Here is a 27,324-nt window from a genome sequence, read left to right as displayed (position 1 = left end):
GAAAACAGACACACATACTCCGGAGTGTGCTTGTTGAAGTACGAACATGTCTTGTGTTAATATATAGGGGGGTTTGAGACATGAATATGACCGTCCATCCACGTGCTGATATATAGAAGGCATCTAGAAGGTAGTGATCCCAACACAACATGGTGGAGATGTCGAATTAATGCAAAATTAATGCCTAATTAATGCAGAATTAAGAAGAAAATTGTTTTCATTGAAACCAGACTACGTAGTAATGTTCTAGAACTTACTTGAATACTTCTATTCATGAAGCCACGTGGGCGTTCGAAAAGCGCATGGTAAACCAATTCCGCAGTACGCGAGTTCCTTTAACCACAGTACATTAATACCAGACAACAGTATATTAGAAAATAAAATTAGAAGAAAATTGGAGGACCATCCAGGTCACGAAGAAAATCATAGAAGAATCAGAAGACAATGGCGGATCCAAGATGGCAGCGCCCATAACAACTTCCGGTAGGAGTCGTCGAGGAACCCATAGCTACTACTTTCGTCTTTTTTGGTGGAGATAAATGGTTTTCAACTTGTTCCTGCAGTCAATATTTGATAATTTAATAGTTGTATACATCGAAAGAAAGTGTGAGTGAATGAAATTTTTTATTAATTTTTTTTGATAAGTTAAGGTAGTCAGAAAATTGTTGTTTTTTTTTCTTTTAAATTTTCATATTCAAATAGACTTGTCTTAGTCCTGTTTATAATTGATAGCTTTGTTATTAAGCATAAGTAATCAGCATATAGTATAAGGTTCGTTGGAAAGTCAAAATTTGATATGGCTGAGCCACCACAATTTCCGTACCTGTAATCTTGGTATCGAACGTTTTGAAGGTTCTTCTTCATCTCGAGATAAATCCTTATCACATTTTTTATCATTTGACGATTATTTGGGATTCAATAACATTGAAAAAGAGCCTAATACTGTTGTTGATATTAATAGATTAGTTACTTTGTTTCGCCAAACCCTTAAAGGTTCTGCACGTTTATGGATAGAAGGCAGAAACTTTAGGTCACTTAGAGATCTGAGAACTCAATTTCTAAATCGATTTGGTGAAAATCTTTCTGACTTTGGCATATATAATTCCTATACAAATTATGTCTATGATAATGCAATCTCGCCATTAGAGAATGCTGAACAGCTTCAAAAGTTAGCTGCTCAATTAGATATCAATGACGCTCAGGTTAAACATAAGTATTTATCTGCATTACCACAAGACTGTCAACAATCATTAATATTATCTGGACCCGCAGACATTACATTAGCCCAAATGTGTACTAAAGTTCAAGCCTATCTTGATGTTAAAACCACTAACAAGCCAACAACTAAAGAAGTATCTTTCTCCACACAATTGTCTGATAGGGATACTAAAACTAATACAGACTCAAATACTGATACCACTTTACATGATTCTATTTCACGTTTACAAGATGATGTACACAAGCTTACACTTAGGTATGACAAAAACAACTCTAGTTTAGAAGACACACGACACAGACGTCCAGAACATAGACACTCTCAGTCACCTCAATATAGACAAACGCAGTATAGTGATTCTAATCCACAATCACCTAATAGGCGTTATACTAGTACTTCACAATCACCTGATAGGCGTTACAATTCACAATCACGTTACAATCCACAATCTCCTAATAAGCGTTACACATCACCTAATAAACGTTACGCTTCTCCTACTTATGATAGACAATACACATCTCCAAGACATGATAATTATGTTGGTCAATATAACCGGCCTTATAATAAAAGTACATCACAACAATCGTATAATTCTGGATCCTATTCGAGCCAACGTTTTTGCACCTATTGTAATACACCTAATCACACATGGCGACAGTGTTATTTACGTAATAAACATTTTGCACAAAAACATCATCAGGATTTTTGATTCGGGGAATCAGTTCTGCTCCAAGCCGGTTCCCCTCTTCAGATATATTTACAACACAGCGTATACAGGAGAATAACATTGACACACATCCATTACATGCTCAAATACAACTTAATAATAGAAATTTCTGTAAAGGTGTGTTACCAGATAATAAACATGCAATTGTTCTAATTGATAGTGGGTCATCGCGTTCGATTATTAGTTCATTAATGTTTAATTCCTCAACATACTTAGAAAATTTGCCTAAAACTAAATTAGTTACTCCATTGGTATTTCGCTTAGGAAATGGTAATACATTTAAGTGTTCATATTCAGTGTCTATAAAACTAAATTTGCAAAGTCATTCCATCACGGTACTTTGTTATATTGCTCAAAATCTAATCGGTGTTGACATAATATTAGGTCAAAATACTCTTGCTGATCTTGATAGTTCCTTAAATTTTCGGAATAATGTCTTGAGTTTTAACTCTAACTCCAAACCTTCTAAAGTTATATTTACTGCTTGATCCCAACACAACAATACAGATTCCGACTGGATGACAAGATCTACACAAAGACAACACTCAATCACCCTAGAAGAGATATTTGTAGACTTATATCGAAGCTAAGGGTGAGAGAGCGGCTGCGAGACTACAAACACCAAGTCATCATCGGTGAATGCGGAGAAGAATGTACCACCAACCATGTCCTGGTAGACTGCGAGGTATACGAGGAGGAGAGAAGGGAACTAGTGAGAACAATGGAGACCAACAACATACCATTCAACACTAGGAACCTACTCTTCCCGAGACCAGATCTGAAACTGCAAATCTTCGAACAATTCCACGCCCTAATGGAAACAGTTGGACTAAGTAGAATAGTGAAGTAAGAGGGGGTCACGGTTAGACGGGCCCGGCATCTAAACACTAAACTACATAGGGGATTTATACCAAACTGGCAGGATAGTGGAGTAAGGGGGAGTCACGATCAGACGGACTCGGCATCTAAACACTATTCCACCAAAAACAGACACCAGACCTACAGAGTTCGATAGTGGAGTAAGGGGAGGTCACGATAAGACGGGCCTGGCACCTAAACACAAACCCCACAAAGATGACATCTACCAAACTAGCAGGATAGTGGAGTAAGGGGGAGTTACGGTCAGACGAACTCGGCACCTAAACACTATTCCGCAAATCAAACCGATACCAAACCCAGAGAGTGGGATAGTGGAATAAGGGGAGGCCACGATAAGACGGGCCTGGCACCTAAATACTAACCCCAAACGATGACATCTACCAATCCAGAAGCAGACGAGATCATCTACCAAACGATATTAAATAAAGGGACTAACTTCCCACTAAACCAAATCCATGGCCTAAGGCCAAATGGAAAGATTGCAAAATCATATTCTAAAAAACAGGAATCAGCTTCGGCTCTCCTATGTCTTGTCTGCGATATCACTTATGTGCAAGCAGACGTTAAACACCAAGAACTAACTAACTAACTAACCTAATTTGTCGGAACCATGTGTACACGGATGGCTCACGCAACCCTGAAAGGGGCACAAGCTCGTTTGGAATATATCTGCCAAACGGGGAACAGGGAATAAGCAGGGAACTGACCAATAACTGTTCGCTGTACACTGCAGAGCTTGTGGCCATTCGTGACGCTATATCATGGATCTCCCATCAAAAGACTAGTAAGTTCGTCATTCCAAGCGACTCTCTGAGCAGTCTGATTTCAATCCAAAATGACAACTCTGACTCAAGACCAGAAGTCATTTTGGAAATCAGGCAGCTGTACTAGAGGGTCCTAGAGAATGGAAGCAAATTAGAGCTCGTGTGGATTCCATCACATGTCAACATTAGAGGAAACGAGGAGGCAGATCGACTCGCCAACGAAAGTCTCAAGGACACAGCACCACTCCGCGCCATAGACTACAGCACCACGGAAATCTACAGTATGGTTAAAAGAAAGGTCTATTCATTCTGGGAATTATAACTCGTTGAACTTGGCACATACAGATTCCGACTGGATGACAAAATCTACACGAAGACAGCGATCAATTACCCTAGAAGAGATATATGCAGACTTATATCGAAACTAAGGGTGAAAGAGTGGCTGCAAGACTACAAACACCAAGTCATCGTCTGTGAGTGCGGAGAAGAATGTACCACCAACCACGCCACGTCCTGGTAGACTGCGAGGTATACAAGGAGGAGAGAAGGGAACTAGTGAGAATGATGGAGACTAACAACATACCATTCAACACTAAGAACTTACTTACAGATCTGAAACTGCAAATCTTCGAACAAATCCACGCCTTAATGGACACAGTTGGACTAAGTAGAATAGTGAAGTAAGAGGGGGCCACGGTTAGACGGGCTCGGCATCTAAACACTAAACTACATAGGGGATTTATACCAAACTGGCAGGATAGTGGAGTAAAGGAGAGTCACGATCAGACGAACTCGGCATCTAAACACTATTCCGGCAAAAAATAGACATCAAACCTACAGAGGGGGATAGGGGAGTAAGGGGGGGGGGGGTCACGATAAGACGGGCCTGGCAGCTAAACACAAATCCCACAAGCTAGCAGTATAGTGGAGTAAGGGGAGTTACGGTCAGACGGACTCAGGACCTAAACACTATTCCGCAAAAGAAACAGATACCAAACCCATAGAGTGGGATTGTGGAGTAAGGGGAGGTCACGATAAGACGGGCCTGGCACCTAAACACTAATCCCACAACGAAGACATCTACCAATTCAGAAGCAGAAGGAAACATCTACCAAACGATATGTTTTTTACTAAATAAAGGGAAGAACTTCCCACAAATTTAAGGTGTCTTTATTTTTTATTTTTATACCTTCACAAGGTATAAGCTTTTCTCTTTTTTTTCTTTTCTATCTACCTTATTTTATTTTGTTCTTCCACTTTTTTTGCTTCTTTTTTCTTTGATTTATTGTTAGGATACTATTTTTTCTTTTTATATCAGATATAAGCTTATTTCCTTAATTCCTCCTTCTATTTTATTTTCTACATTTTAATCTACTTTAATTTAATCTACTTTATTTAGTTACCTTCCCCTCACCCTTTTTGTTATTTGTTTTTCCATTCTCCCTTAACTCCATTTATTTATTTATTTTTCTTTCTCATCCTTTCCTTATTTCCATTATTTTCCTTATCAGACTCTTCATTTATTTAACTATTCTACTCTTCTTTCTATCATCTCAGTTCAGTTCTTTATTCCCTTAGGTCAAAAAGCCATCGGGTAAAACACATATACAACAATACATACAAAACGAACATACAATGAGAATATATTCAGAATGTGCAAGGAGAGTATGACTATAGCATGTACAAAAAAGCGTTAAAAGGTGATTATATTTTAATGATAAGTTCAGTTCTTCTCTTATTGGCTTGAGATAGAAACCGACCCAGATTCTCTAATATTGTGGTATTCTCAGCGGCAAGAAGTTGTATTAGTTTATATAGACCCTTGTTTTTTTACGATAATATTGCTTTATAAATTTATTTCGCAGGTCTTCGTATCTAGGACAAATAAGAATAAAATGATACTCGTCCTTGACATCTAGTTTATTGCACAATATACATAATCTATCTTTCCTAACGGTCTTGACATACCTGCCTTTCTCGATATTTAAATTGTGGCTAGAAAGTCTTATTTTTGTTATTTGACGTATATATTTATTATTTATCGATTTAGTTAGATAGAACTGGAGTGTAAACTTATCTACGATATATTTGTATATGTGACATTTTGACGATTCAATAATTTTTTCATGGCATTCTTGTTTAAAAATATCAATTAGTCGAAGTTTTATTACAGACAATGTGCATTTAGAATTTCCAAAGCCATTATTTTCCCAAATATTTCATAATCCAAGCCTAAATATTCTTTTTTAACATTATCTATCCAGTTATTATTGTTTATGCACATACCTGCCTTTCTCGATATTTAAATTGTGGCTAGAAAGTCTTATTTTTGTTATTTCACGTATATATTTCTTATTTATCGATTTAGTTAGATAGAACTGGAGTGTAAACTTATCTACGATATATTTGTATATGTGACATTTTGACGATTCAATAATTTTTTTCATGGCATTCTTGTTTAAAAATATCAATTAGTCGAAGTTTTATTACAGACAATGTGCATTTAGAATTTCCAAAGCCATTATTTTCCCAAATATTTCATAATCCAAGCCTAAATAATTCTTTTTTAACATTATCTATCCAGTTATTATTGTTTATGCACATATCGTTATAACATCGTCTAAGAATTATATTGTCGGTGTTAATTAACTTTAACCAATATTTGAATATTCGAATTTTTCTTAGTATAGAAAGTGGATATCTGCCCAATTCATAGTATATCATAACCGTACTAGTACTATTTCGTGTTTGAAGAAGTCTTTTGCAAAAATTTAGATGCACCTTTTAGACATCCCCAGCTTTATGAAAGCCCCAAACTTCCGACCCATAGTATAAAATACTACTCACGTAGGTGTCGAAAACTGACAATTTTGTTACGGTGTTAAAATAGTTTTCATTACATACTTTTAAAACGGAAAATAGTGCTTTTCTGACCTGATCAGATACGTTTTTTTGCGTTTTTATAAATTTACCATTAAAATTCAACAATACTCCTAGGTAGTTAAATGAGTCAACAACTTCAAGATTTTGATTACAGAATGACCAGTTTTCTTTTCCGTCAATTTTTCCACCATTTCTAAAAATCACGATTTTAGTTTTTGAAATATTTACAGATAAGTCCCATTTTTGTGTGTAAGTACACAGTGAGTTTAATAGATTTTGCAGACCCTCTGGGGTTTCTGAGAACTAAACCTTGTCATCAGCATACATAATCATAAAAAATATTTAACGTTTGTATATCTACAGTTGGACAATTGTCTGCTAGTAGGTAAGACTCACAATCATCCAAATGCATTCAAAATAGAACAGGGGAGAGAACCAAGAAGCTTAGTGTACAAGCCAATCAACTGATTGAACTCGTCACAAGCCTCTTAAAACAACACCAACAAGCTAAATCTCTATTATAATTACCAAACCTGATAACTGTTAAGTAAACTCATACAAGCAATAGGAACCCATAGTTAATTAGTATTAATAACAGACCCACGTCGTACTTGTGAGGCCAATGGAAGGTAAGTCCTTCCAAGGAGCCAAACTTACGACCGTGGGGAAGGAATTGAAGAGTAAGTGGGGTATTATCAACATACCCGACAGTGCCGGAACATGTTAGACTTGCCCTAAAAAGTAGGTTTGGCATGGCCCAGAACCTACTTCTCGGTATGACCGTGATGGTGTCCGAACCGTCCACCTTGTCAATAGACAAGGTGGTTGTTCATGGGATACCGGCAGAATATACCGGAGAGGAAATTCTGGAGGATCTAATAGAGAGGGGGTACCAAGCAACCGAGGTATATCGGTTTAAAGTGGCCGAGGGGAAGGACCAGGGAAGCGTCGCCCTAACCTTCAAAAAAGGTACGGCGCCTGAGACACTTACCCCTATGTACAGAGGGTAAGGCAGTGCGCCAACTGTCAGAAGCTGGGGCACACAGTCAAGTACTGCAAAGGAAAGACTGTGTGCGCCCAGTGTGTGTGTGTGTGTGGGGGGGGGGGGTCATGCGGCGACCGACTGCAGGGCGGGCATTCCAAAAAAATGTTCGAACTGCAAAGGCGGTCACGCAGCGTACTCTCATGAATGCCCGAAAATCCAGAAAACCAAGGAAACTCTAAAGATACAGGTAAGTTTCAATGCAGCCTCATTGATGCTGAAAAAGAAGGAAGGGAAGACAAAAGATGTCAGGAATAGGGCTCCGGTTGCAAAACCAACTCCGGAGCCGATTCCATCGACATCCCAAACAACGCCGAAAAAACCTATATCCATGGTTTATATAACACCGTAAGCTAGTATAGGCACTGACAAAACTAAGCTTTATAATATTTCTAACATTATTAGTTGCGTCCCTGTAATTTAAGGAGGCTGCCGTCATAGTCGTTCGGATCGGACGAAAACCCCTGGCAGCTGTAATTCGTAATAAAAGTAGACCGCGACATTGTGTTTGATTCAATCCCAGTCCCAATACTTTTAAAATCGTCCTTACGAGCAGGCTGAATACCACTTACCAATAACTTACAGGGAGTTACATATATACTCTTCAAAAAAAGTGTGGGATATTGAAATGCAGATTGTAATATGATAAATAGTTATGGACACTTGACATGCTTTGACATGTTCACAGACTGCATTTCAATATCCCATACTCTGTTATGGTGTGGGGAGGAATCACCATGACTGGCAGAACGGACTTGCATATTGTTCAAGGAAGGGTCACTGGTGTGTACTAACGTGACCACACCCTGGCATCGATAGTTCTGTCCTTTGTTCAACGCTCGTGTCGTGAATGACTACCTCCAGCGTCACCATATTGTCCCATATGCCTTGGTCAGCCGTAAGTCCTGACCTTTCCCCTATAGAGCTTGTCTGGGACATTATCGGGAGACGTGTTCGTCGACGTCAACGTCAACCGACAACACTGCAAGAATTGGCCGTGGCACAGCAAGAGGAGTGAGTCAGATTGGCGCAAATCGTGATTGGACGGTTGATTAGAAGCATGCCACGACGAATTGCTGAATGTCTGAGGATTCGTGGAGCAATTATTCATTATTAAGACAAAAATTCATTTTCACTTTGACAGTGTATCTGTTTGCGAGTGAAATGGGGCTGTCAGATAAGCCGCCCATATGAACTGTTTATGGTCATGTGTAGGCAATTGGCCTGTTATTAACATACACTGGTTACCTCTTATAAAACAGCCGTGCATTTCCACCGTTTTGTATTGTTTCTGAATATCCCCTACTTTTTTGAAGAGTATATTTAAGTGAATCATATTTTCGAACAGTGTCTAAAATAATCTGTGATTAGATCTAATCCTAGGGTCCGAGAAATTATTTTTGGGCACTACAAAGCCATAATCTGATTAAAATTCAGATCTATATCTCGTTTCGTTTTTTTATACTTTCGGTGGCCTACACTACAACAAGATCTGACCGGTTGTAGCGATAGGTGGCGTCAGAGATCATACGAGCAGCTTTTGTCCCAATGACGTCAGACATTTGATTAACCAATCAGCATTGATGTTACTAGTAGATTACCCATAGTTCCGTGCAATACAAGCCTAAAGCTCGCCGTAACAGACCGTTTCATTGGCTAATAGCTCACATCATTCAGAACACGTCAATGATAACAACTCTTCCAGATACTAGTGTAGTAAAGACAAGTAAAACGAAATTTTGAACTATAAAAACGGAACGAAGTAGGATCTGTGTTTTAATCAGATTGGCAAAGTCAAAGGGGTTCATATGGGTGGGCAGGAAATATATGAAAAAGAAAGTCAAGAAAAAATAGAGTTCGGATATTTTTAGTATTCTCCTGACCAACAGAAGGGCAGGAACGGATTTATGTTATGCCCTCTCTTTTCTATTAAAATCCGAAAGTAGCACTATTTGTCTATTTTGCATAAACTTGCTATATCTGTATTCTTTATTTTTTTATCCGCTTTTAGAGTTCTCGTAATATTGCACTGCCCCAAATTGTAGTGGGATTCTGGTTTTCTTCGTATATGGCAGATTTTGGAAGATTACAAAATAATAATTATTTATAACAAATTTTTACGAGTTGTTTGACCTATTGAGACACAAGAAATATGCATTTTCTTATATACAACTGTAGAAACGTTAATTATTGTATAAAAACGTGAAACGTTGATTTACATTTATCAAGCTTTAAAGAACTCGACTGTCTTTCATTTCTTAAACCTCTTACATCGGAACATTGCTTGAACAGCTAAAACGAAGAATGCAACAAATTCATTTTTATTGGCAAAAAGAAAGCCATTGTCGACACATTGGAAAACAAATAATCATAAAGATTATGCAAAATCAAAAGAAACGTTTGACTTTTCTACTTTGTATGCTATGCTTCAATATTTCTATTGGTTCTTTCATGTATTCATTACTAGGCTTGACATTTATACACCGTGTTTAAGGTCATGAGACACAAAAGCCTGTTGATTTTCAAATATTTCCGATAATTACCTCCAGAGTTATGACCCTTGATCACTTTGGAAAATCTTGTGGACGCTCCATAGGCTAAAGTTATAACCAATTTACTTTAAATTTATACACAGTGTTTAAGGCCACGAGGCGAAGAGACCTATTGATTTCCGATGCTTACTATCAGTGTTATTGCCCTTGATCACTTTGAAAAATCTTTTGGACGCTCTAGAGGCTAAATTTAATATCCGATTGATTTTAGATTTATACACAGTGTTTAGGATCATGAGATGAGGAATGATATTGATTGTCAACTATTTCCGATAATTACCAGCGTTATGGCCCTTAATCACTTTGAAAAATCTTGTGGGTGCTCTAGAGGCTAAAGTTGGTATCCGATTGACTTTACATGTATACGTAATGTTTAAGGTCATGAGATGAGGATTCCTACTGATTTCCACGATTTCCGATAATTACTGCCATAGTTATGGCCCTTGAGCACTTTGAAAATAGTTGGTATCTGATTGACTTCAGATGTATACACAATATTTAAGGTCATGAGAAAGCCTGTTGATTTCCAGCGATATCTGATAATTACTGCTAGTGTTATTACCTTTGATCACTTTGAAAAATCTTGTGGACGAGATGAAGATACCTATTGATTTGCGATGCTTACTACCAGAGTTATTGCCCTTGATCACTTTGAAAAATCTTGTGGACGCTCTAGAGGCTAATATTAATTTCTGATTGACTTTAGATTTATATACAGTGTTTAGGGCCATGAGATGGGGAAGCCTTTAGATTTTCAACGATTTCCAATAATTACTACCAAAGTTATGGTTCTTGATCACTTTGAAAAATCTTGTGGATGCTCTAGAGGCTAAAATTAGTATCCGATTGACTTAGATTTATACACAATGACAATGGTTAAGGTCATGAGATAAGGAATCCCATAGATTTTTCAACGATTTCCCATAATTACTATCCAAGTTGTGGCCCTTGATCACTTTCAAAACTTTTATGGATGCTGTAAAGTTAACATCTGATTTAACACAGTGCTTAACGCCATGAGAGGAGGGGGCGTATTGATTATCAATGCTTTCCGATAATTACTTCCAGAGTTATGGTCCTTAATACTAAATTTTTGTATAGTAAACGTTCGTATACGACAGAACTAGAAGCCAAACAAATTCTATTGATTTCTGATAATCTCTTAATGGGTTGTTACTCGTACTCCGATAATAGAGTGCTAAATCTTTCCATTACGAACCAAAGAAAAAGATATGTGACAACCCTTTTTTACTTCTCGGACGACTTAGCTGCTGTGGGTTCCCTTTTGTGCTAAGAGGTTGATGTGCTCCTTTCTTTGCAATTCCTTTGGTTAAAAGGTTCTTTAACGTTTCAAAAAATTATTTATAGAGAATGTTTAATATTTCAAAAATCTTTTTTAACAGAATTTACGATGAATGAGAATTTGTTGCTTTCGTAGCAAAATATAAGTGCAATGTGTCCGAATTCAATGAAAAATAATAATTTCTATAACATTCAATACATTGTAATTATATATTGGGGTGATTTAGTCAATGATTAAGTACAAGTCGATATTTATTCTAGAATACCACATTTTATTGTATTCTCGAACAATGATTAACTCAATGGTTAGGCTAATCAAAGTTTATAAAAATCTTAGCTTAAAATTTAATCAGCTTTTCAGAATATGGATGGTCAGATTAAATCTATGATTAGCACTAATCCACTTTCGAAAATACGGGCCTAACTTGGACTTAAGATTTCCTTTGAATACAGACCTGGTATCTAATAATGATGTATTATTCACAAAAAATGTTTGTACTGAACATGTATTTCCTGTGTTTGGCAGATGGAGTATTAAAACATATTTCTTTCACAAAAATCATCATTTTTGCTTAAAATGATAAAATCTTTACTGATTCGTGGCCTCACGGTCTATTTATAGTATCAATGACAAATAAAAGGCCTAAACATTGAATATTTAATTTATTTTCCACAACGTTTTGTTATTCAAATAATTGTATTTTTATCTCATTTTTGGGTAATATTGGCCCATTATTTTACAGAAATGGATTGATTTCTGATAGTAGGGGTTAATATTTGTTAGTATTTGGGTAATAAGAGTGGTCACTGGAATATCGAGGCATTGGCTTTCACTTTTGTCTTACAATTTTGCAGGTTTTCCAAGAATTAACTCAATTTTCTTTTATTTTATTGAAGTATTCTGTTAGTTTTTACAATATTCAGGTAGTATGTGGTGGTGTTTGGTAGTATTTAGTTAGTATTTGGTGGTATTTGGCAAATCGTCCCGCCCGCCATTCAGTGTTAAATTATCTTTCTAACAGTAGGCCTACCAATTAGGCCTATCTCAATTTATCACGGCAGTGCCTTCCAAGGAAAACCAAACATTCAAATGCTACAAGATGGTGTAGTGATTTGCCCGGAAATAAAGCTCATTGCGAATATCCAGTCTCCTAAATCTTAAAAGGCCTGTAGCTCTATTTTTTGGAACCTTAAAATCGACGAAAATGTATCTAAACCAGATATTAATGTAATTTTGATTGTAATTTCTACTTTAATGCAAGAGCTAAATCTGATTATTGCAAGATTTTATTTAGGCTTCAGATGTCATAGAAATTATAAATTAGAGCTTTATTTACACAACAAGCACAAAATCAACTCTGTAGATCTACGGATGGCTTGGATTCGGCTTGGATGGAAACAGGATTTCATTGATTGATTAAATTTTTAAATGGCGTCGTAAGCGGAGATTAACCGTTATGTTGACGTCATACTCCCGGAAATTTTAGATCGAGACTAAATGCTAGAGTGTACGAAGCGGGGCCGCTGTTGAGCGAGACCGCATATCAGTCAATTTGATTGAAAATTCGATATATACGGCCTTGATATTATGTTTAGTTGTGGTTAAAATGAGAGTTTGGATGTCGGTATTATACGCTCTTTTGTCACCTGCGTTTACAGAAATATTATGGAAATTGATAAATATCGCAGCTAACATCACCCCAGTTGAATTGCAGCCCTATTGGATCACTGTTTTCTATTTGTCTGCTTCGGGAGTTACGTACAAGAGTACAAGAGTAACAAGAAGTCGGCTGTAATTATGCCTCATTGATTTGGTCCATTCCTTTCAAACTTTCGCATCTTATCTATATATTAAAAGTCTTATTTTTAATTTGTAGTAAAAATAAATGTGATACGAATTGAATTGAAACCCCGTCTCAAATCGAATAGGCTAACGGTACCACAGCCATTGAAAACGTTTCTTGATAATCAAGATTATATAGGTGGAGTTAACGCCTGTCGATCAAACGACCGGCCATTCTCGGAGACAGTGAAAAGAGAGTTGATTCCTATTTCTAGTCAAAAATTACAATGGTTATAAGTTTGTTCAGAATAAAGTAATTTGACTGAAATTTTCTATATAGTCTTCTATCATCATCTATTTTTGAACTGGTATAGCAAGAATGGCCAACTCTCTATTAAAATCTCCCATAATGTATCTTTAATTCTGATCGGTGAAATACAGTCCGAATTGAACGACAGTCGTTTGCGCCTGCTTAGTTCATTCTACACGTTTTATAAAATTATTCTGCCGCTAGTGAATCAGCCATTTTTAATTACTGCCACATTGTCTTGTTGGATGTTTTTCTTTGTTCAGTACAATGGCGCTCGTTCATTGTGTATTAAATATTGGATTTTAGGATCCCATATTTTTGCGGTAAGATACCAACACCTATATTGAATTTTAATTTTTTGCAGTAACACCAATATTGGGCTTTGATTCGTGTTTTTAATAATTTCGAATATTATGGATACTAATGAGTTGGAGGTTACTGGAATGAATCAAGTAATGCCGAATATAAACCTTCCTAAACTTTGGCGATGATTTTCTTTAAACTTACCCGTAAGGCCAATTTAACTCCAGTTGTAATGGCTATAGATCTGTCTACATTTAACTCCGCATTAATAGGTATCTAAAGTTAAACATATTTGTTATTACAATATTGTATGATATACATAGAAATATGTTTTAAAATGTTATTTTTAAGCAATAAATAGCAGTCTAAAAGTGGAACATGTTTTAGTTACTAAGTTATTTCCACCATCTTCAGAATATATAATAATGAATAAATGGATTTGAATCCATGCAATACATGATCAAAATCATGAAATCCATTAAATTACGTTACAATTCTTCTACTTTAGTGTGCTAAATTAACGTATCGTTGGATACAATAAACACAAAATACCATTTTGCTATCCCCATCTAGTGTTTGGAATGGTCCCTGTGTTCTATTACTGTAGTAATTTACAACACACTTCTTGACTTTTTGATAAGCTGTATAGGTTCCATTTGACCACCAACTGGCTGTACGTGTACCTTCCGCGGTCCATTTGGAACCTGTAATTAAACATTTCATCAAGATAATTTTGTTACGACAGATAATTATAAATATATATTAATTTTCAGATTCTTGACTACAAACAATAGCAAAAGGTGTCACAACTCCAAGACTATTTCTCGGTGAACAAGGTTTGACGACGATTTCTGATAGAAGGAACTCTAGTAAAGATATTTGTAGTTTGCTACCTCTGAACACTACGGGCTAACTCCAGGAGAGCCGGAAATCCAAGATGGCGACTAAAAATGGTCTTGACAAACATTATGAGCGAAATGAGCCGTGAAATATACCATTTTACAGGTTTTGTTGGTCACCGGACCAATTTTGGACAGTTTCCGATTCATATCACAAACGGTTGATCCAATATGGCCGCCAAAATCCAAAACGGCGACAGAAATTGGCTCGAAAAGTATTCCTTCAATACCAATAGCAACATAAACGTGTGATACATCGTTTCGGGGTTTGTGGGTGACGGGAAACACGAGTATGTCATTTCCAAGCTGATAGAACTAATTTCAAAGGAGAAAGTATGCAGAATTAAGCATTACCACGACTACATACCGACACCTATAACAACCATGAATCTTATCCTTCATATATTACATCTATCATAATACATTATAACGCACTACATAATAATGTATTCCAAAGTATGACTCATTAATGTAAGAAAACATGCGTCAAGAGTCTTGAGTATTATGAGTCATCTATGAGACTTGCGCACTCAGATTGAGAAATAATGTTATTTTGGGAGTTATCGAATAAGAAGTTGTTTATACACTGATAGATAGGTCAGCGCGTGTGTAGCATATACTTTCCCGCCATCCCCAAGAGACCAATGTGGATTTGGATTCTGGGGTCTGTAATGTTATATTGTTAGGGCTGTTGGGGTTCATATTATTCTTGTATAACAAACAGATCTTCTCAGTCAAGACATTTTAGTCAAAACCTCGTGCAACTAACATCAACAGGTCGTGTTACCACCAATAGCTTCGGTTGTCATACATACATTACTAACACTACATTTACGACATACCCTGACCTCTCCCTTTCTTTTAAATCATTTATATTTATAGAAATGATTACAAACAATACAATTATACTTAACAAATTACTTATACGCAAACATGACACAACTTACATTATTTATCTTACACAAAGTTTTAAACTTAACATATCAAATATAAAATATAATATTGATATATCTTAAAGCTAAATTATGCTGAAGTACTAACTGTACACCCTTCTTTCCTCTTTTAACAAAAAATGTGAATAAAACATAACACGGATAATATATATGAAATAAACATGCACTATTTTACAAATTTAACCTTCCTGGACGTCTGATAACTCTTCTTGGTCTGGTATTAGTAACAGTATCAAAATTATAATTAGCTGTATCGTGATTTATAATAAATGGAAATGGATTAGGTTTAATATATCTATAATTTCTTCTAAAATTACCATCAGTTGTACTAACAACATACGAGTATTTGTATTAACACATCTTCTATCATAATAATACTTCATTTTACTTTGTCTCTGTTCTAATTTACTTTTTACATTTTCTTCTACAACAGGTTTTAAATTACTCTCATTTACAGGCAATACAAACCTTAATTCTCTACTCATTAATAACTTAGCAGGTGATCCAAAAACTGAACTAATTGGTGTATTTCTCAATTCTAACAAGGCTAAATAAAAAAAACATCTCCATTATCATGACATTTTTTAATTAAATTCTTTACAGTTTGAAAATTCCTTTCAGCCATGCGATTGCTTTGTGGATAATAAGACAATGACGTTTTACGATGAAATTTCCAAGCATCAGAAAAATTCTGAAACTCAAAAGAACTAAATTGCGGTCCATTATCAGAAAATATAATCTTGGGTATTCCATGTGTAACACACCAACTGTTTAACAACAACATATTTTGAATAATAATCTACACCAAGTAAATAATCTTGATTTCTATAACTAAATAAGTCTACCCCAATCTTTTCCCATGGTACATCCGGCACGTTATGAGGCATTGATTGCTCTTTACGCTTTTCCTTCTGATATTTAATACAGACAGGACAGTTTTCAATCATTTCAGTCACATCTTTAGAAATGCCTGGCCAAAATACATTTTCACGTACTCTACATAAAGTTTTCTCAGAACCTAAATGACTTACATTCAATTTCGTATTACAATAATATATTGTTTAAGTATCATATTATTACAAACAGTTAATTCATCACGATAATTCCAAAATATTCTAGGGGATCACGTGGCTAAGTGGGTAAGACGCTGGCTCGCTAGCCTGGAGGTCGGGTGTTCGATCCCTGGATTGGCCAAAAAAGTTCATCCAGATTTTCCGGCGTGGTTCCCCCTTGTCAGTGATGCAGAACGGAGGGCCTGACAAGGACAGCTGTCTAGTCCTTCGGATGATACGAAAAACCGAGGTCCTGTGTATATATTGGTATGCACGTAAAAGATCCCCTGGCAGTTGGAATTCGATATAATTTGGCGTATGTCCGTCTTCATTAGCCCAGCATAGGAGCAGAACAGTAGGACGTTAGACCCCATTTCATTTCATTTCGAAAATATTCTAATATTAGGTTTAACTTTACTTCGTTCAATTTGAGTCGGCAAGTCACATAAATCTTGACCACGTTTTGTTTCTTCAACCAGAAGAGAGAGAGAGAGAGAGAGACTAACAAGGTCATTTCGGGACTAACATATGGTATATTTTATTTTATTTCAATAATTCGCTTGCGCATAGGGGTCTTTAGCAGTGGGAGGAAACCGGAGGACCCGGAGAAAACCCACGAGGTTGGACAGGCGACCCTACCCCTCGTCACGTACAACCGGGGATTAGAAACCACGCCAGTCGACTCAATGACAGACTTTATGATACAGCGCGCACGCTAACCATTCAGCCATCCAACCCCCCACATAACTTTTGATGTTATCGGTTTAGATTGAATAATACTATCTACATGAATTTTTTTTATCAGTCTCAAGTGTAGTACCATGTCAGACGTGGAGAGCGGATACCGGGAAAACCGGTCGCCACATCCGGGTGTAACCCATGCAGCATTTCTTACTAAATATTTTGGAACAGCCCATCATCGTCTAGTATTGTCTCTGACCGCATTTGTTTCTTATTTTCTTCTTGGGACTGCACTTTAAATATTGTGTATTTATTCTGCCACTTATTCAGTTTATGGTTACACACAGTAACAGCAATACCAAATTCGTTTCTACATTTTATTTTAAGCACTGCTACATATAGGTTACATAGTAACAAGCATAAATTACAACAAAGTCACTCTCCACTCTCCACTGACGAACACCAACAGATCATGTGGCTCTCCTACGACTTAACTGGGCATTCTGAAACCAGATGGTGTCCCTTGAACCTCAACGGTCTCTCCCAACGAATTTCTACATGATGTGTCCTATGTCAAAGCTTCACGATGTCTAACTTAGAGCGCACATTCTATAAATTATATTATCTCAGATTCACAGCCATTAATTATTCTATTGGCTAATTAGGATGTAATTAATCATGTGATTGGTCACTCATGTCAAATATGAAATGGTAACTTTCCGATCACGTGCTTATTGCCTTGTATACTAACAGGGACTCATTACCAAACTTGGTCAACAGACACATTCCATTTCTGTCCATTTAGATAGCATATGACAAATGTGTTTATTTACATATAGTTCAATTCATGTATCATATCAGCACGGACCCCCTTTCCTGTTAATCTCACAATATTTCATAAACAATTTAATTTGCGTTTAAAAAAACTCATACCATAACTAATATACATTGTACTGACAATGGAGAATAGAAATAAAACATATGTATTTATCAAATTATACAGATTTTATTAATGCAATTGCATATAAATGAATTAAAAATATATACATTACTTACATAAATCATTCAGTAAATGGACATCTAATGGTTATCTACCCTTATAAAAACAAGCCAACAGTGAGGCTGATGTCCCCCGCCGAAATCCCAAAATAAATAGATGACACACATTAATTTGTTGCACATTTATTTTTTTTTCAAAGGTATCAAGCGATCAAACTATACACTAAGTTTCATCACTCTCTATCAGATAGAATCAAGATTATCTTGTCCCAAAGCATTGGCCAATGAAAGTGATTAACTCTGCTTAGCTTCAGCTCGAAATGTTAATCATTGAACTCAGTCAAGACATTCACCTAATGAACATCTACATCAAGTCTAAACATTCTATCTCAATTAAAAGCAGAGTTGTTAAGTCTTGACCAATCAAATTGCTTATCGCTCATTAGCCTAAGCAGAAAATTCTCACCATCGAAATTAGTCAAGGTAATGATATAATGAATCTATATTCGGAGTTCCACCGCTCTCACTTCATAATAACCAAAGTTATCGTGCCTCAAAGCATCAACCAATCAGATTGCTTATTTCTGCTTACCTCAACGAGACAATGTTCATCACAGAACGCCATCAAGACATTCGCCTAATGAACGCCTACACCAAGTTTAAACATTCTACCTCAATTAGAAGGAGAGTTATTGTGTTCCAAAGTCTCGACCAATCAAATTGTTTATCGCTCTGCTTACCCTCAGCAGAAAATATTCATAATCCAGTCAATGTATTGATGCAATAAAGCTATACACCAAGTGTCCTCACCCTCACTTAATTAGAACTAAAGTTATTGTGTCTCATGTATATCAACCAATCAAATTGCTTATCTCTGCTTACCCTAAGCCGAAAATTCTCATCTTCGAACTCCTTCAAGGCATTCATCTAATAGACACCTATTACCCTGAGCAGAAAATGCTCATTATTGACATTACCAAACTTAGTCAAGGTATACACCAATTTTCATCACTCTCACTTAATTAGAACTAAAGTTATCCTTCCAAAAGCATCTACCAATCAAATTGCTTATCTCTGCTTACCCTAAGCAGAAAATGCTCATCTTCGAACTCCATCACGGCATTGACCTCATAAACCCCTACACCAAGTTTGAAGATTCTATGTCAATTAGAACGAGAGTTCTTGTGTTCCAAGGTCTCGACCAATCAAATTGCTTATGGCTCTGCTTACCCTGAGCAAAAAGTGCTCATTATCGAACTTAGTCAAGGTATTGATGTAATGAAACTATACACAAAGTTTCATCACTCTCACTTTATTAGAACTAAAGTTATCGTGTCCCAAAGCATCAACCAATCAAATTGCTTATCTCTGCTTACCCCAAGCCTAAAATGCTCATCTTCGAACTCCATCAAGGCATTGACCTAATAAACACCTACACCAAGTTTGAACATTGTAGCTCAATTAGAAAGAGAGTTACTGTGTCCCAAAAAGTGTGACGGACAGACAGACGAACCCATTTTATTAGTCCCCTGCTTTCTTCGAAAGACGGGGGAAAACAAGGCGAAACGACAGGTTTGTAAACAGTTTGTTGATTGGTTCGTAGACTATAGTTACAATCAAGGCTAGGGCAGATAGTTTGAAATCGTGGAAACCCTATGGATAAACCCAGGGTATAGTGGAGTAGAACGGAATGGGTACACTGGGAATACCGAGGATGACTCACATCTAAATCATAACATTGAAGTTTAAGACACATTCCTTGTAATCTAGGGCTTAATTGATTCGGTCTCTTTTTAAATATAGTTTCTAAAGGCTTGTGATCTGTTTCTACTAACACCTTCTGACCATATAAAAATTGATGGGATCTTGTGCATCCAAAAACAATACTTAACTCCTTTTCAGCATCTCTCAATGACCTAGAAGCGTAGGCAATTGGTTTTCATTTATCATGTATCTTCTGTTGTAAACAACACCCTAAACCTTAAATATACGCATCACATGGAATTTTAATCGGTTTAGTTAAATCAAAATGTTGCAAAACTGGTTCATCAATCAAAGTATATCTGACGTATCCTTTTCAGTTAATTTTCTTAAAGGTTCAATAATACTTGATAAATTTGGTATGCAGGTCTCTAAATCAAGTATTCTTTGTAAATCGTTCTTACATTTGGGGGAAGCTAATTCTTTTATAGCTGTAATCTTTTTACTATCTGGCTGAATTTATTGTTTCGATATTACATCACGATCGGTTAAAATTTCACATTTATCAGGATTAAATTTCAATTTCAATTCTTTTAAGTACTTTATGAGGTGTACTATCATGCCCTTCTTCAGTTGCAGAATATATCAGCATATCACCGAATATTGTCACTAAACTTGGTATATCTTCAAAATGCTGACAAGCAATTCTATGAAAAATTTCGGGTGCAACATTAACGCCAAAAGGAAGTCTCATATATTAGTACCTGCCGAATGGACTTTATGAGGTGTACTATCATGCCCTTCTTCAGTTGCAGAATATATCAGCATATCACCGAATATTGTCACTAAACTTGGTATATATTCAAAATGCTGACTAACAATTCTATGAAAAATTTCTGGTGCAACATTAACACCAAAAGGAAGTCTCATATATTAGTACCTGCCGAATGGACTTTATGAGGTGTACTATCATGCCCTTTTTCAGTTGCAGAATATATCAGCATATCACTGAATATTGTCACTAAACTTGGTATATCTTCAAAATGCTGACTAACAATTCTATGAAAAATTTCTGGTGCAACATTAACGCCAAAAGGAAGTCTCATATATTAGTACCTGCCGAATGGACTATTACATGTCGTCAAACTTACAGCTCTATCAGTAAATTTACAGTGCCAAAATCCTTGTGACATATCTAATTTTGAAAAATATTGTGCCCCTTTCAATTTCGTCATAATCACAGCTCTAGTAGGTAACATATAATGTTCTCTTTGTAATTGTTTATTAAGATCTCTGGGATCTAGATACACCCTAGGTTTACCATTAGATTTTTCTACTATTACATACTATTTACAAATTACGTTGGTTCTGCCACTTTTCTTATAACTGCATGGTCTTCCATTCTCCTTAATTCTTCTTTTAATTTATCATGAAAAGCAAATGGTACATTTCTGCATGGATGTTTATTTCTTGTGCTTCTTCTTTCAATTTCATATAAATTCTATCTGGCAGTTCACCCAATTCTGCACCAAATGGTTTCGGATACTTCTTAATACATTCATGTTTAGTACCAGTATTCTGAAGTTTATCTTCATTTTTATTATTTGGTCTTATTTCTTCATTAATAATGTGGACTCTCTTTATTAACTCCGTTCTTTCACTGGACTTCAGGCCTATAATTGGTTCCGGTCTCCTCCCACTTCTAAAGGCCCCTACGCGCAAGCGAATTATTGAAATAAAATTGAACCATGTGTTAGTCCCGAAATGACCTAGTTTGTGTGAGTGGACGTTAAACCCCATTCCTCTATCTCTCCGTATAATTGGTTGTGCACCTGTTTTTGTAACTACAGTAAACATGACCCTAAATTGTCTCGCTTCGTCCTTTAAGTCTGCTATGCATCTACCACAATTCTGGATTGGTTCATTATTATAGGTAGTCAAATTTACTTTATGGTTAATCAGCCTCACACCATTAGCTTCAAGAACTTTAAAATCTTTCACAGGCAAAATATTGGCTTGAGCGCCTCTGTCTATCTTAAACGGAATAATGGCATTTTCTACTGACAGTGGAATGAGTCATTGATTACCATTTGACTACCATTGATTACCATTTGATTCGTTCGTTTCATCTAATAAAATAAAACCGGATTTTCCATTTTGAACTGAATATTCATGACTACTAACTTGTGTTTCAGGACTATTTTCTCCATATTCTTCATTTCCACCATATTTTACTTCCATTACCCGTTTCGAACCTGTTGTATAGTTGATAATTATTTTGATTTTCTACCCTGATAATTATTGTCCCTGGAGTAACAAACTCTCGGATTTTATGAGATTGGCCACATTTATTACAGTTTATTACATCTCTAGATGGAGATTGTCTTGAGCCAGTTGGCTAACTTCTACCAAAATTATTATTATTTCTATAACCGGATCTTCTCTGCCCTTCATAGTTAGTATGATATTTATAATTAGGCCCATTATTATTATTTCTATTTGGTCGTCGAATAACATCTACTTCATTCTTCTCATCTTTATTTTGTTGTTTTATCATTTCATGATTTCTTGCTATTTCTAAAGCTAAATCTAGAGCAACATCATGCTTCGTATGTAATTTTTCTGAGAGACTTTTATCTTTTAAACCCCAGATAAATGTATCTCTTATTTGTATTTCTTTAGTATCACCATATTCACACGTCCCTGAAAGTTTATAGAAAGCTCTTACAAAATATTCAACAGTTTCACCATCTTGTTGGCTTCGATCATGGAACACTGCTCTCTCCCAGAACTAGGTCATAATTATTTTGATCCCTGGCAGATAAACCCATCTGTTCAAAAATTATTTCTGCTTCTTCTCCCATACAATAAATTAAATTGTTAACCCGGACTTTAGCCGCCTCTCCATACAGTTTGGATCAATGCGGTAGCGGCCATATCGTTTTTTCCATTTCCATTCAGGCCAGTCATTCGGCTGCAATTACTAAATAGCTCACTTCTCACACCATGTTATATTGTTAGGGATGTTGGGGTTCATATTCAGAGGCGTACATAACGATTTTGTTTGGGGGGGGGGGGGTGTTTAGCCAAAATGGGGCCGACTGATGCACATACCCCCAGTATGAGTGACGCAGTCAGGAGCCGCGCACCACAGGTGCGAGTTTTCTAGGGGCCATGTGCAGAGCGGATCTAGAAGCTGGGAATAGGGGTGGGGTGGGGGTGGTTCCAAATCTAGGACGCCATCCACAATCCCACCCCACAATGATTGTGGGGGTTCATATTCAGAGGCGTACATAACGATTTTGTTTGGGGGGGGGGGTGTTTAGCCAAAATGCGGCCGACTGATGCACATACCCCCAGTATGAGTGACGCAGTCAGGAGCCGCGCACCACAGGTGCGAGTTTTCTAGGGACCATGTGCAGAGCGGATCTAGAAGCTGGGAATAGGGGTGGGGTGGGGTGGTTCCAAATCTAGGGAGCCATCCACAATCCCACCCCACAATGAATGTCAACAAAATACTGGCTATAGCATTAAGTGTCCCAGTAGAACATAGACAGTATTGTATAAATATATAGTTGTTCGCCGATCGTTGTCTCGCCGGAAAGCAGTTTTATTTAAGTTGACATAAAGTTTATGTCATATATGATGATTGTGCCTACAACACTGAGCAACCTGAGAAAATTTTGGAAAAATTGAGTCAATATCCTAGCACTTGAGGTCATTGCTGGGAGAAAGTCTTGTGGACGAGAGGACCAGAAATGTGAGCCAATGGGACAGAATCTCGAGATCTGCCCCTGTCAATTCCGCCTGTTTTGCAAGAGTTGACATAACATGTGTATAGTCTGACGCCCCATGACCCACACACCAGTATAACTGGGCAGTTCACTACAATCGTGAATATGACAGAGGAATAGAAGAATGATGTTATAACGGAATCGAGCGCCTCAGGCGCGAACAAATTTCAGATATGTAACCGAGCATTTAATTTTTCGGGACTGGGCCTGAAAATTTGAATCATTGTCATTGCAAATGGAACCAAATTCTCGTTAACGAGAGGATAAGAAATGCGACATAATCTTGTGGCCTATCTGTCTATTTCGCCTGTTTTGTAATTGTTTCTTTACCTCATTAATTCATTTAGTCTGAGACCGACTGCGGTGAGTAATTTTTTTGAGACCGACTATTTTTTGCCATTGGGGAAAAGCATTTCATAGAACAACATACTCACAACAGAATAAGAGTGACAAACATTTTTTCAAACATGACAAGCAGACATGGTTATTTTATACTACCGACCGAGAGAGATGGGGTTAAACGTCCACTCGACACAAACTGGATCATTTCGGGACTATCATATGGATCTAATTTATTTCAATAATTGGGGTTTTTAGCAGTGAGAGAAAACCGGAATACCCGGAGAAAAACTACGAGGCTGGATGGACAGGCTACCCTACTTCTTGTCACGTACAACCGGGGAATCGAAACCATGCCATTTGACCCAATGACAGATGCAACGCGCAAGCGCTACCTATTCGCCCCCCCCCCCCCCTTGTCTGGAAGCAGTATAATATTGCAATATTGGCAATATATTGTTGGTTTTTATATTGATATCGCAATAATGAAAATATCGTCCAGCACTATCTTGTGCTAAACGCGTGGGGTATACAACAATATTAATCTGATTTAACATAATTATATGGAATGTTTCTTTTCTCACATTTATCAGCAAGTAGGCCCTATTTGATTGGCGGTCGGGACAAGTAACCACCCCGGCATCATCAAACCTATGCACGCCACTAACATTAGCATCGTGAAGGGACATATTAATACATTGTGGACTTCTTGATTCTGTAGGAATGATGTTGAAAGGTGCAGATATTATTATCTTATTTTATAGCTATATATATTCCTATTTAATTGTATATATTTATGCATATTTCATTTACTTATTTACTTGTTAATCACGTACAGAAGTTTGTTTCCCTCTAGAATACATACCTGAGATGCTTTATGGCTACCTTGTTATGAGTGGATTTTCTTGTTCAGTTGAACGGACAGGGTCGCTCCTATGAGTGCATTATCTTGTTCAGTTTGACGAACAGTAATAGATTGATGGGGCATGACTTCTTTTCTTCATTCGAGAGCCGATTTTGGTCTCTCTTCGCAGCTGTTAGACGTAGAATCCGTTTCTATAGGTAAACGGTGAATATCTACCGAAGTATATCTACTGGGAGCCATCTCGACTAATTCAACGATAATAAAGTTACATAGAAGGATATAATGCGTTAGTCTTACAAAGCCAACGTGAAGTCAGAATACCATAGACTATCACAAGTCACAAGCAGAGAATTAAGAACCTGGGAGGAACCGACGGACAAGCTCTGTCACATACACACACATCTCTGTTATAATTCTCCTAAAACTCATTATGGACTGCAGCTAAATAAATTCAGACCCTATTGCTAGGATTATGTAGGAGCAGCTTTTAGGGACAAATTTCTCTTTAAAGCTGCCCCTGCTTTATCCGGACAATAAGTTATGAATTTATCTGCAATCCATCAGAAATTTTAGAAGAATCACCCCCTCGCCTCGCTCCTCCAATTCACGCCGCTGGTCCATTTCCTGCCCAGTTGAAAATCCTGGACAAGCATCACTCAACCAACATACCTATTACATTTTGTTTAAATCCATAGTTTAATGCAAAAGGTCCCTACATAATGCGGCATTACAGACTCCAGAATCCACACTCGCCTCTTTGGAATGACTGGAGAGTAGTGAATGGGAAGTGTTTGTCTATATGATACCCACCTGATGCTCCATGTCTCAGTGTTTAAACAACTTCTTAGTCGATATTTCCCTAAACAACAATAGTTCTCAATCGGTGTGCACAAGTCCCATAAATGACTCAAAAGAATCTTTGCACATGTTTTCTGAGATTTGTGAGTCATATTGTGGAATACATTATTATATAGTGCATTATAATGTATTATGATAGGTGAATATATGCAGGATAAGAGTCATGGATGTCTGGAACAATTTAGGTCGGTAGTCGCGAAAATTCTTAATTTGTGTATGCTATCTTCTTTCTTAAAAGTGAAAAATGACCAAGTTTTGTTGATTCTAATATTCGGGAGACGCCCTTATAGAAAGGGTACTTTTTCGGTCGCTAATATAAGTCGTATAAGGAAAGAGATCATACGGGTTGTATCTGTTCCCTAATCTCTTTCAACTTCTGAATAAAATATTGCTTTTAAAATTAATATGTAATATATAAAATATCTTACCATATTGATCAATGGAGAATGTTAAATACTTTCCAATTAAACTACCCATAGAACCAAAATTCATATAATGTGGCATATGGTAATCGTAGAGGGGAGACTGGAGAAAACCAGCAGGTACAATAATTTCATTCCAATAATAAAGTAGAGCCATATTTGTATCAAATGTTTTAAATATCCACCTAGTTCGGTCAACACCACCTTCTAGTTGATTCTCATAATAAACTTTCTGGAATTGGTTGATGTTCAGAATGTTTTGGAAATAATCTGTTTTATTTATTGCCAGCTGTAAAAAAAATACATGAACTGGAAATAACTCAACTGTTTAAAAGAGGTGATCAATATGTATCAATATTCAAACAAAAGATGGACTAGGGGTACGTTAGGCATAGGTTTGTATAGTTTCAAACACGGTGGCATACGCTGATTTACGGCGAGGCAGAAATGTTTTCTTAAGCATGCATAAGAAAATTGTGCGTATTCGGAAGCAAGATTTATATACGATAAGCATAGGTTCAATACGGTAAGTATACGAACAATTCTGTATTTTCAAGAGCATTTCGAGCGTATAAAATTGTTTTTATTAATTTCAAGTAATACGTTTCTCTCATACGCTATTTAGTGTGACAGGGATATTGTACTTACACGTGATGGCTACAGGACATACCCAAACTCGGTCCATAAAATAACCAGACTCGGTCACATGCAATAGTAATACCTGTTAGCATAGTTATTCCTTCTCTTAAAATTTGATTTGGGAGCTCATGGAAAAATTGGACTGGAGTTTAGGCTGGCATTATGATCAAATTAATTTAGTCTAAGGATATCGACCTTTTTATACTAGATATACATTTGCCGATTTTATTTGACTTTGTACGACTTATATTAGCGACCGAAAAAGTATCCTTTCTATTACGGCGTCTCACGAATATTAGAATCAACAAAACTTGGCCATGTGACACTTTTCAGAAAGATATCGACCTTCACGGACCATCAT

At 36.7% G+C, this 27,324-nt stretch overlaps 1 protein-coding gene across 1 annotated transcript in view; it reads right to left on the bottom strand.

Moving 5' to 3' along the window:
- Window positions 1-27,324, bottom strand: part of LOC126825384 (endothelin-converting enzyme homolog) — a 134,216-nt gene that overhangs the window by 21,725 nt on the left and 85,167 nt on the right. Inside the window, exons 9-11 of the mRNA XM_050554997.2 lie at window positions 26,331-26,613; window positions 14,314-14,465; window positions 13,966-14,037 (exon numbers count right to left, since the gene is read on the bottom strand). Coding sequence (XP_050410954.1) covers window positions 13,966-14,037; window positions 14,314-14,465; window positions 26,331-26,613 — 507 coding nt within the window. The remainder of the gene's footprint in view (window positions 1-13,965; window positions 14,038-14,313; window positions 14,466-26,330; window positions 26,614-27,324) is intronic.

This window comes from Patella vulgata, chromosome 6 (genome assembly GCF_932274485.2).
Source record: "Patella vulgata chromosome 6, xgPatVulg1.2, whole genome shotgun sequence".
Taxonomy (NCBI): Eukaryota; Metazoa; Mollusca; class Gastropoda; family Patellidae; genus Patella; species Patella vulgata.
The sequence above is the reverse complement of the archived record's forward strand: the minus strand, read 5'-3'. Positions and strand labels throughout refer to the sequence as shown.